We start from the raw sequence: 12,486 nt of genomic DNA on the forward strand, positions 1-12,486 counted from the left end.
CCTATTGCTTTTAGTTATTTTTAATAGGAGGCAAAGTATTGAATAAGCCTAATGTATAATAAAACATATACTTTTTCAGTGTCAAATTTTGACTTTCAGTTATTTTTTAGAATGTCTCCATTACCCTAGTTGTAGTTCTATCCTTAATTTACTCATTCATCAAACAAAAACGTTTGTGTATTCATTTTGTTCTTATTTTTCTCAGATTGTGTCATATTAGAAGCTGGGTTGATCCAATGACAGATGGCTGAAAGTGCTGAGAAAGAAAAAGTGAAATGGACAACCACCATCATTATTAGCTCATCTCTTAAGGTAAAGGACACTATTATTCCCTTTCCCCTCAGGACTTTTATTAATTATATCAATGATCAAATATGAATTTTCTTAGATATTCATAACTTCTATTATGTTAAATGTGTATAACATTTACAATTTTTATAACCATAATTCCATTTAATAAGTTACACAGTTAAAAGGAGTCAATGTTCACATCTAGGTTTTTTTTTTTTTTTAAGATTTTATTTATTTTATTTTCAGGCAGAGGGGGGAAGGGAGGGAGAGAAACATCAATGTGTCGTTGCCTCTTGCACGCCCCCTATCAGGGACCTGGCCTGCAACCCAGCCATGTGCCCTGACTGGGAATTGAAACAGTGACCCTTTGGTTCAAAAGCCAGTGTTCAATCCAGAGCCATACCATCTGGGGCTCATGTCTAGTTTTTATGCAAAAGATATGTCTTCCCAACACCTTTTATTTTATTTTTTAAAGATTTTATTTATTATTTTTATAGGGGAAGGGAGGTTAAAAGAGAGGGGGAGAAACATCAATGTGTGGTTGCCTCTTGAGTGTTCCCAACTGGGGACCTGGCCTGCAACCCAGACATGTGCCCTGACTGGGAACTGAACCGACGACCCTTTGCTTCACAGTCCAGCACTCAGTCCACTGAGCCACACCAGTCAGGGCCTCAACACCTAACTTTTTAAATGATCCTTTGGACAAGCATTAAACATAGATGAAATGTTCTTTTCCTGGAGGAGCCAAACTTCTCAGACATGGCTTGCAAAAATTTCCCCCCATGGTACAAGGTAAATTTTTTTCACGTGTTTTATTTGAGGTTACACATGTCTCTTTGTTTCATAAAATATAGTTTGCTGTTGTTTTTCCTTCTCTGCTGGCTTTTGTGTACTTGCCAAAGAAAGAAGGGGATACCATCATTTTTATTCTAATAGTTCCTGTTTTTTACTATTTTAAGTGGTGCTTTATATTCCATCTGTACATAAAAATACTTGGTTGGGGGTTTGGCTAATTATTGTTTTAGAAAAATTTTTAGAAATAGAATAGTTGGGTTAAAAAAAGAGGCATGCACATTTTAAGACTTTTTCTATGTATTGTCAAACTATCTTCCAGAATGTTTTTATTTACACTCTGATCAGCCATTACATAAGAGGGTCAACTTACCCTCAAGTTTGACAATTCCAAGTGTTATTATATTAAAGTCTTTGCTAGTTTGATAGCTTATATTTTATATTTACTTGATGACAAGGAAGATAAAACATTTTTTCATATATATTATTTTCATTTTTTCAAAAAAATTTTTTTTCTACTGGCATAAAAACTAAATTTTTAGTCTTTCAAAATATTAAAAATAATGTATTATATTAATTACAAATTTTTCACCTCAGTATTATTTGATATTTTTGACCTAAGCTACAAATTTTTATTTCTACTTAATCTCAAGGAATTTATTATAAAGTCAAATTTAATAGTTTTTTTCCTTTTGAGATTTGTTAACTAGCTCTTATTCTTACAAAATTTTTATATCTAAAGCTTAAGTGTTATACATATATGCACATGCTTACATACAAATAACCGTTCTATATTATATAATTGAGTTTGATTCTATCCTGTTAGTTTGATTTGTGTAGTAAACATTGAATCATTGCCACACTTTTCTCTATTCATTGTAGTTTTGTGATATATTTTAAAACCTAGTTAGGCATGTTCTTTCCATACTACATGTTATTAAAAACATTTATTTTTCTAGACCAGAGAATAAGCAAACTATGGCCTGTGGCCTGGCCTGCAGACAATTTGCCCAGCCACTGAGTTAAGAATGGTTTTAACATTTTTAAAGGCTTGTAAAAAAGAAAGATAGAGAAAGAAAGAGAACAAGAGAGACAGGAAGGGAGGGAAAGAGAGAAAGGAAAGAGGGAGGGAGGGAAATGGGGCAGGGAAGGGGAAAGGGAGGCAGGTGGGGAGAAAGGAAGAAAAAAATTTGACAGGTCATATGCATCGGGAAAAGCCTAAAATATAACCTCACCTTCTACCGAAAAAGTTTGTCAAACTTTGTTCTTTTTCTTTTTTAAATAACTTTTGTTTATATCTCGGTAGTTTATGTATTATGGAAAGTTCATAAAAGATTCATTACACTTGCTTTGAATTCAACTAACTTAATTAGAAAAAATTTTTTTCCATTCTGTAAACACATAACGATGTATCATCGTATTTATTTTTCATGTCTTTATTTTTTCATGTATGATTTAACATTTTCTTCATATTCCTATTTTGTTTTAAGTACTCAGATAGTTGATATTTTCTTGCTATTATGAAATACGGCTTCCCCCATGTTTTCAATCTATGTATATAGGAAAACTTTTGAATTCATGGTAGTTTATTTTATATTTTGTCACTTCACTGAATTTTCATAGTACATCATCAGTTAATTCTACTGAATTTTCAAGGTAGGTAATTATAGTTTGCCATTGATAAGAATTTCTGACAGCTGTCTCTCTTATTTCATTGCCTTTTGCAGTGACCAGAGCATAGAAAACAGTGTTTCTGATTTTAATGGGAATACCTTCAGTGTTTTATTTGTGATGTGTCCTGTTACTGTAAAATAATATTATATTAATATTCACCTAAGCTTAATTTATGGAATTTTTTTCTCCTAATCAGAAATAAGTGGGTTTTATTTATTTTTTAATTTTATTTTTTCAAATACATTTGTCTCTGCCTCCCCCCCACCACTTTCCCTTGTTCCCTCCCACCCTCCGTCCCTCCCTCAGCTCTTCCCCTTTGGTTTTGTCCTTGAGTCCTTGCTATATGTTCCTTGACTTTCCTCTTCCCTTCCTTTTCCCCCGCCTCACCTCCCTCCTTCCCTCTTGTCTCTCTTGATTTCTTTTCCTTTCAGTGTTGCTGGTCTTATTTTCCTTGCATCTTTGTATTGTTGGTTAGGTTCCACTTATAGATGAGATCATATGGTATTTGTCTTTCGCCCCCTGGCTTATTTCGCTTAGCATAATGCTCTCCAGTTCCATCCATGCTGTCGCGAAGTTTAGTAGTTTTTTTCTTTCTGCTGCGTAGTATTCCATTGTGTATATGTACCATCATTTTTTGATCCAATCATCTACTGATGGGCATTTAGGTTGTTTCCAACACTTCGCTATTGTAAATTGTGCTGCTATGAACATTGGGGTGCATAGGTTCTTTTGTATTGGCGTTTTGGTGTTCTTAGGGTATAGTCCCAGCAGGGGAATCACTGGATCAAAAGGCAGTTCCATTTTCAGCTTTTTGAGGAAATTCCACACTGCTTTCCACAGTGGCTGCACCAGTCTGCATTCCTACCAACAGTGTACTAGGGTTCCCTTTTCTCCACAGCTTCGCCAGCACCTGTTGTTTGTGGATCTGTTTATGATGGCCATTCTGACAGGTGTGAGGTGGTACCTCATGGTAGTTTTGATCTGCATTTCTCTGATGGCTAGTGATGCTGAGCATCCTTTCAAATGCCTCTAGGCCCTCTGTATCTCCTCCTTGGAAAAGCGTCTGCCCAGGTCCTTTGCCCATTTTTTGACTGGATCGTTTGTCTTCTTGGAGTGGAGTCGAGTGAGTTCTTTATATATCTTGGAGATCAAACCTCTATCTGATGTATCATTAGCAAATATATTTTCCCATACAGTTGGCTCCCTTTTCATTTTGCTGATGTTTTCTTTAGCCGTGCAGAAGCTTCTTATTTTGATGAGGTCCCACTTGTTTATTCTTTCCTTTATGTCCCTTGCTTTAGGAGACATATCAGTGAAAAAATTGCTGCGTGGGATATCTGAGAGTTTCATGCCAAAGTTCTCCTCTAGGACTTTGATGGTGTTGCAACTTATATTTAAGTCTTTTATCCGTCTTATTTTTGTGAATAGTGTCAGCTGATGATCTAATTTCAATTTTTTGGATGTAGCCATCCAGCTCTCCCAACACCATTTGTTGAAGAGGCTATTATTGCTCCATTTTATGCTTCTGCCCCCTTTGTCAAATATTAGATGCCCATAGAGACCTTGGCTTATTTCTGGGCTTTCTGTTCTGTTCCACTGGTCTATGGGTCTGTTCTTGTGCCAGTACCAGATTGTTTTGAGTATAGTGGCTTTGTAGTAGAGTTTGATGTCCGGTATTGTGATCCCTCCTACTTTGTGTTTCTTTCTCAAAATTGCTGCGGCTATTCGGGGTCGTTTATGGTTCCATATAAATTTTTGAAATGTCTGTTCTATTTCTGTGAAATACGTCATTGGTATCTTAATAGAGATTGCGTTGAATCTATAAATTGCTTTGGGTAGTATGGACATTTTGATGATATTAATTCTTCCAATCCATGAACATGGTATATGCTTGCATTTATTTGTGTCTTCCTTAATCTCTTTTTTCAATGTTGTATAGTTTTCTGCGTACAGGGCTTTTACGTCTTTGGTTAAATTTATGCCTAGGTACTTTATTTTTCTTCTTGCTATATCGAATGGTATTTTTTTTCTGATTTCTTCTTCTATTGCATTGCTGGTATACAAAAATGCCTTTGATTTCTGAATGTTGACTTTGTATCCTGCTGTTTTGCCAAATTCACTTATTAGGTTGAGGAGTTTTTCGGTAGAGTCTACAGGGTTCTCTATGGACACTATCATGTCATCTGCAAACAATGATAGCTTTACTTCCTCCTTTCCTATTTGGATGCCTTTTATCTCTTTCTCTTGTCTGACTGCTGTGGCTAGGACTTCCAATACGATGTTGAAAAGAAGCGGTGAGAGCGGACATCCTTGTCATGTTCCCGATCTTAGTGGGAAAGATTTGTTTTTGCCTGTTGAGTATGATGTTGGCTGTAGGTTTTTCATATATGGCGTTTATTACGTTGAGGAATGCCCCATTTATTCCCATTTTGCTGAGTGTTTTGCTCATAAATGGGTGCTGTACCTTATCGAATGCTTTTTCTGCATTTATCGAGATGATCATGTGGTTTTTGTCTTTTATTTATGTGATGTATCACATTTACTGATTTGCGTATATTGAACCATCATTGCATCCCAGGGATGAATCCCACTTGATCGTGGTGGATAATCTTTTGAATGTATTGCTGGATGCGGTTTGCCAATATTTTGTGGAGGATTTTAGCATCTATGTTCATCAGTGAAATTGGCCTGTAGTTTTCTCTTTGTAGGGTCTTTATCTGGTTTTGGGATCAGGGTGATGCTGGCCTCATAGAAAGAGTCTGGGAGTCTTCCCTCCTCTTGGGTTTTTTGGAATAGTCTGAGAAGGACAGGGGTTCGCTCTTCCTTAAATGTTTTGTAAAATTCTCCTGTGAAATTGTCTGGCCCTGGGCTTTTGTGTGCCGGGAGTTTATTGATTACTGCTTCAGTTTCCCCAGCTGTTACCGGTCTGGTCAAGGTTTCTGTTTCTTCCTCCTTCAGTGTTGGAAGATTATACTTTTCTAAAAATTCGTCCATTTCATCAAGATTTTCAAAAGAAGTGGTTTTTAAAATGCACTGTATTTTTATCTGTTGAGAATACAAATGACAAATCCTTGCATTTTTCATTAATCTTGTTGGTCATTGCTTTCTTTTATATTCTCTTAGAATTTGATTTGCTAAGATTTTATTTTGAGTCATTTATTAAAGATTGAGCTGTGATTTTCTCTTTATGCTGTTTTTGTAGGGGGTGAGGTTTTTTTTCTTAATACCTTTTGTTTATATGTAGGCAGTTTATATAGTATGAAAATTATTTGTTCTTTGTAGTATTAAGGAAGTTTTCCCATTAAGTTTTCTATGCCGGTAATATTTTAAGAAATGTAGAAAATAGTGGTTTCTAGGTTTTTTTTTCTATTAGGTTTTATACTATGTTGTGAGTCTATTTTCATAATTATATTTTTTCAAAAATTTATCCATTTCGTAGAAGTGATTAAATGTATTAAGTTGAACTTGATGAAACTGCAATTTCTGTGATAAAAATCTATTGGCATTCTTTTAATTTTCTAATAAACTCTGTATCAGTTATTAAGTGTCCTTTCTATTTGTTTTTCCTTTCTTTGAATATATTTGTTAGGCAGAACACTAGTCTAACACAATATTAATAGGTGTTATATTGTAGAATAAGTACTGTAATACATTTTATTTGGAATGCTGGTATAAAAAGTTTTACAAGTTTTTGACTACACTACTCTTCAGAGCCTTTAATTTCCCCCAAATGAGACAATAGTACTCAGTGTTTCCCAATCTTATTTGAAGGAACATCTTTCAATATCTTAGGGGGCTAATATTCCATGAAACCTACAGGAGTGGGCAAAATAGGTTTACTTTGTAAGAATGCCATTGTGACACTGTTTTGAGTTAATAAAACTATTGTAATAACTACAAACTGCATGTTTTTTTCCAAACAACTGTAAACCTACTTCTTGGCACAACATTGTATTTTAGTAAATCTAGTTCTGGCTCCTGGATATTTTGAAAAATTAACTTTTCAGTTTACCTATTTTCTGTCAATTTTTTCTAATTTTATCTTCATTATTTTCTTTTATTATGTTTATTATAATTCATTTAGTTGGCCTTCCCAATAGGATGGTATTGAAATTCATTAGTATGGCATACATTAGTCCTCAAAATCTGCAGGCAGGTCTCTAACACTGTCCCCAAATTAACTGACTCACATATACACCTTACATACTTACCATATTACAATCATACTTTCAGCTCTGAATGCCTTTGCCTATGTTCCTTTTTCTCTCTGGGCTGTTCTCATATTTGTCTTCTTCCTTCACTTGTCTGCCTAATAAACTGCTTTCCACTTTTTTAAAAAAAAAAGATTTTTATTTATTTTTAGAGAGGGGAAGGGGGGAATAGAGAGAGAGAAACATTGACGTGTGACAGAAAATATAACTGGTTGCCTCTTGTGTGCCTCAGAACACCCAACCCATTGAACCACACCAGTCAGGGCACTGCTTTTTACTTCAAAGGTCTGACTTAAATTTTATGAAGCTTTCCTGACCCTTTCACATCTGTTACAACACACTCTTATATATAGTTTCTGGTTCTTTGTCACAATTCTCAACCTTGTCTTTTATTTTCTTGAACATAGTAAACAGCTATTTTAAGGTATATATCTGATAGCTTCATTTGTATGTACCCCCTGTGTCTGCTTCTATTTTCTGATGTTCTGACAGTTCTCTTTCATGTAATCTTGTCTCTGTATGTCTCATTACTTGTTATTGTGTTGGAATTTGTATTTGCAAAATTGTTTCTAAAAATCTGAGGTCTAAAATAATGTTCTGTTACTCTAGAGAAGTCTTGATCCTGCAACAGAACTAAACCTCTAATGCCCTAAGAAGGTTGCCAGATAAACTATAGGACACTCAGTTAAATTCGTGTTTCAGGTAAACAATGAGTTTAATACAAGTACCTCCCAAATATTGCATGGGACCTACTTATGCTAAAAATTATGTTGTTTATCTGAAATTCAAATTTAACTGAGTGTTCTGTATTTTTATCTTAGTCTAGTAACCCAAGTCCTAAGGTGTCTGTTGTGTGTAAAGATGAACTTCTTTCCTGTGCATCTAGAATGGTACTAGTATAGGAGAATTGAGAAAATAGTCACCCAAGTCATTTTGTACTGTCGTTCAAATGAGGAGATGTGATGGAGAAAGTTTGCTCTAGGGAGTGCTTCTGCAAGGTGCTTGGGAACACTAGTAATACAGTGTCCAACTTAATACAATTTCAGGAATTGAAATGATTTGAAGCCAGGCTGCAGTCCCCGTGAGAGCTGTTCTACTTCTGTGAAAAGCTCTGTTCAGCCTCTCATCTCTCTTTTCCTGAATTGGCAGATAGATGCCCTCAGGGAAAAAATGGCCTAAATGCTGGTCTCTTATCTTTAAATTTCTGTGTAGATCTTGGTCTTATAATTTTTCACTATCCTGCTAGCTCTCTAATGCATTCAAGCTGATTTTAAAAAACTGCTCAGCTTTCCAGTTGCCTTGAGCAGGAAGGTTGGCCTAAATTAGTCTGCCATTGCTGGAAGCAATGTGTAATTTTAAAATAGCAGAAGAAACTCACAGAAGTGTCATAGTTGAACTCTAGATCGGGATCTGTTTGAATGTCACAAAGTACTCCCTTTAGGAAAGAAAGGAAGCATATATTTTATACCTAATTCCAGCTGAGGAAAAATTAATATACTATAGTCTTTTTTACATACTTAGAGAATAACAAGCTTGAGTTTTGACCAATCAGGAAACGCTGTTAACCACTTTTATTTTAGTATCTTGGGTATTATGATCTAATTACTTGGTGGAATTGGAAATGAGTTTTGAAATGGTTAGTATTTAAACTAAAAGTTGCTTACTGTTTTCATACATGTTTTCTGACTCACCTAAGGCTTAAGACATTTTAAAAGTATACTAAAGTAACTGTAAACAGATGAATTTGAGAATTACTTATCTCTTTGTGGTATTCTATATCTGGCACTTCATGGTTCTGTCAACCATCTGAAAAACATACCATCACCCACATTCCTGTTACACAATAATGCATGTCAGAATCCATCTCTAAGTTAAAAAAAAGTTATGCATTTGCTCTAGTTTTTAAAATTTAGTTCTTCAATTATGTCCTTGATTTCTGTCCCTAAGAAACATAACTATAGTACACAACTCATTTCCAAACCTGCAATGAGTGTGTTTGAGCAGAACTAAATATTCTCCATAGAGAGAACATTTAGTGTCTCTTGATGATCAAATCTTTAAGAAGTATAGTTATAAAATAAGCTATTAAACTTATTTTAATGTATTAGCTTTAATAAAAAAAACATTCTAAGCATGTCTTAAGTTTCTACTTTGAAATTTTTTTAAAAAGATTTGTGAAGTTGCAACTGCCTTAGAAAATCGAAGCCACAAGGTTCGGTATTCAGATGCAGTGGAAAATGGATCAATTATATTTTCTTGTACTGGTACAGTATATTTGCTAACTGCTTTAAGTTTCTTATAAAATATGTGGGTGTAAATTCTAATAATTTGGTAGTTTGCTAACCAAGTAATAAGCTTAAGGTACTATCTTTTGGGAGAGGTTACATGTATAAAACTTGGGTTACTGCTGCAAAAGCAGTACATAGGACTAATTACAAAACATGTCCCTGTTTAAGATTACAATTTTTTAACTAAAGATGAACCAGTGGAGACTGGTAGAATATGGTAAAAACTACTTATTTGGAACTAAGATGAAAAGAGAACAAAGCCACCTCCCTGCTAATTAATACTTGTATTAAAGTATTACCCATATTAACAAAGAAGCCATCACCACAGTATTGGTCAAAATCCATACACAAAAACAATATGGGAGTATTTTTTATGATTTTGTACAAGTTTGCTGAATATAATATAAATAAATATTAACCAAAAGAACCAAATGAGGACATACAAATGTTCCTTAAATCATAATACCGTACAACTAACTATAAGTCATGGGCAAAGTATGGGAAGGAATTAGATTAGGATATGAGAAGGCTGTAGACATGCGAAGGCAGCAGTTCTACTTGTGCTTGGGAAATGATAGGAGTGATAACAAGAGTGGAGATGAAGGATTTTATTGGCGGGGCGGTGCAAATAGACATGTATTCTAGCAGAGGTTTTGGAAGACAGGTGCTCTCAAAAGTTCCTAGAAATGAACCTACAGGCTGAAAGTAGTCAGTCCAACCTCAAACTCACCATTCCTGTTTTTTGAATAGAGCCCTCTAGGGAGAAGTAAAATAGTTTTGGAGAATACCCACTCATTACATGTCTTCACCACTTTATATACATTATCTAATCTTTAATCCTTTCAACAAATCTCCTGAAGAATTACTATTCCAATCTTACATAAGAGGTGACTTAAGTTCAGAGAGGTTACATAAATTGCTCAAGTTCCTTATTGGCATATAATCACAGTCAGTTTTCTTAGATTATGTCTTTTAAAGAACTAATTTTATCATCTTTTAAAAAGCTAATTAGATCAGATTTCCCGTCTGGACAATTCTTATAGGCCTGATACTGTTCCAGAGATTCTAGGTGTCTGCTTACTGAGTGTATTGATTTATATAATAGTTTGTGTTCTGATACAAAGGTTTCTTCAAGAAATAATTAAAGGCTTGCTTAAGATTCCTTTTCTTTAGATGTCCAGCTTTTAAAAATCATAACATTGAAAGTTAGCTTTTAAGTAAATTTAGGCATTTACCTTCATTGTGTCTTAGTCTGAAAAAAAAAAAAAAAAAAAAGGCTACTGACCAACAAAGTTTTTTCCCCCCTTATTTAGAATAAGTCATCCTTTCATACAGAGCACTTCAAATAACGACCTAAATTATTTTGTTGTTTAAGAATTTTGTTAATTTCTACTCCTTATGGGTTTAGGGCCTGGACACTTAAAGCTATGTTATACTTACAGCTACTTTTATTGATTTTATAAAGAATATAAAGAATATATAGGTTTATAAAGAATTCGATTTTTATGATGAAGTGATGTTTTATATTATGCTCACCTTTCCTAGGAGTTGCATTTTTATTAATGGATGCTAAGGAATGCTTTATGTCAGCTGAAGAAATAGTTCTAGCCAAAATTGAGAAGTTTATTAACATTCACCAGAATAGTTTTTTGGTTCTATCTGCTGCCTTCCATGGGCTTGAGGAATGGAAACTGATGTTCAGGATTCAGCAGAGGTATGGAAGAGCAAGAGACTTTTCTTGTTATTGTGTTTACTTCAGTTCATAATTCTTTTTAGGCAGATGAGTTATAGTTTCCCAAAAGATAAAATTTATAAGGTTAACCTGTCACTTTTAATGAAGTGCAGGCCAATGGCTAATCTGTGAATCAGGGTGACAAGTTTCCAAGTTCATGCTGATTTCTGGGATTCTCCTGCAAGACCAAACCAAAAGTGAACACTTACTCATTTAAGTTCTGACTACAAAGCCATTTCAATTCCTTTGTGTAATAAGTCAGGGCATGAATGAATAAAGACAAGACAAAAAAACCAAGAAACAAGGGGTTTGTCTCTTTATCCTAAGATAGCAGATGTTATAAAGTCATGATCCGTTTAATTTATAAATTGTTTTTTCAGATTCCTAGGTAGAAACTTACGGATACTTCCAGTACACAACACAGTAAATGCTGTTAATCTTATGTGCACTATAGCTAAGGTGAGTCTCCTAAGGAAAATGACACATACCTACACACACACACTCTCCACCCCTCCTGAAAATGCACACCTTCTTGAGCAGCACTGACAAATATTCTGCTTCAGTTCCACTTAGAGAAGATGCTATTTCAGCATGTAACTCTTCCCCAAGCCTGAATTCAGTCTCTCAAGTCTTTTCAATTTATCTCCGGTAGCCACTAGAAGTGACTCATTTTGGGCCAAAAGAGTATTTGGCCATATACACACTATGCCGGCCCTATTGGTTACTGAAATCTTACTTCAAATTCTAAAGTATAAATATGGGTGAGGTTGTGGTCATCAACTGTCATAGTGCAAACATACTATTTTATACAAGGCTCTCCACCAGTTGTCCACTTTCTTTTCATGTTTATCCTTCTGTGCCCCCAACCTCCCTAGGTCATTACATGTTCCTTATTCAAATTTGGAATAGATCTCCATTAAAGCAATTCTTACAGTATTCCACTTTTTGGCTTTCATGTTTGAAATTCTCATAACTAAAAGTTAGGGTTTTTTGTTTGTTTTTCTTTAAATCCTTGCCTGAGAATATGTTTTTACTGATTTTAAAGAGAGGAAGGGGGAAAAAGAAGGGAAACACCAATCGGTTGCCTCCAGTCCCTGTACTAAGTGGGGCTTGAACTTGAAACCTACATATGTGCCCTGACTGGGAATCAAACCCACAACCTTTTGGTATACTGGATGATGCTCCAAACAATGGAGCCACCTGACCAGGGCAAAAGTTAGGTTTTGGTTTTTGTTTGTTTTTTATGTGACCCTGTAAAAAGACCTATTTCTGTAAATAATGCTGCATGTTTTTTATCCTTTTCCAGATCACTTCCAAACCTTACATAGATAGCATCTGCTACAGAATGATAGCAACGAAAGCTTACATCATTGAACAAAGTCCTGTTTGGAAAACACTTCAAAAGATAAATCTCAGTGATTCATTTAACCCAAATTAGAGCATCAATTATAAATGTTCTTCTGGAAGAATATTAAAATAATTAGACTGGCTGAAGTAT

General features: G+C 34.7%; 2 protein-coding genes across 2 annotated transcripts in view; one reads left to right on the forward strand and one right to left on the reverse strand.

Moving 5' to 3' along the window:
* Positions 1 to 243: 243 nt before the first annotated feature.
* Positions 244 to 12,426, forward strand: CUNH1orf146 (chromosome unknown C1orf146 homolog). The gene is made up of 5 exons (XM_054592133.1): positions 244 to 312; positions 9,139 to 9,232; positions 10,802 to 10,970; positions 11,369 to 11,447; positions 12,295 to 12,426. The coding sequence occupies exons 1-5, from the start codon at positions 244 to 246 to the stop codon at positions 12,424 to 12,426; spliced, it is 543 nt and encodes a 180-aa protein (XP_054448108.1).
* Positions 10,934 to 12,486, reverse strand: part of GLMN (glomulin, FKBP associated protein) — a 50,284-nt gene continuing 48,731 nt past the window's right edge. The window contains exon 20 of the mRNA XM_054592130.1: positions 10,934 to 11,166. The gene's annotated coding sequence lies outside the window, so the exon portion shown is untranslated. The remainder of the gene's footprint in view (positions 11,167 to 12,486) is intronic.

The sequence above is a fragment of the Pteronotus mesoamericanus genome, unplaced genomic scaffold (assembly GCF_021234165.1).
Source record: "Pteronotus mesoamericanus isolate MK-2021 breed Mesoamerican mustached bat unplaced genomic scaffold, CSHL_Meso_final scaffold_31, whole genome shotgun sequence".
In the NCBI taxonomy this organism is placed as follows: domain Eukaryota; kingdom Metazoa; phylum Chordata; class Mammalia; order Chiroptera; family Mormoopidae; genus Pteronotus; species Pteronotus mesoamericanus.

What these genes read in the sequence shown, in the direction of transcription:
- CUNH1orf146 (XM_054592133.1), top strand. Translation starts at nt 244, where the DNA reads ATGGCTGAAAGTGCTGAGAAAGAAAAAGTGAAATGGACAACCACCATC. An exon ending in ATGTTCAGGATTCAGCAGAG is followed by an intron (nt 10,971 to 11,368) that starts GTATGGAAGAGC and finishes TTGTTTTTTCAG; the next exon opens with ATTCCTAGGTAGAAACTTAC. An exon ending in TTATGTGCACTATAGCTAAG is followed by an intron (nt 11,448 to 12,294) that starts GTGAGTCTCCTA and finishes ATCCTTTTCCAG; the next exon opens with ATCACTTCCAAACCTTACAT.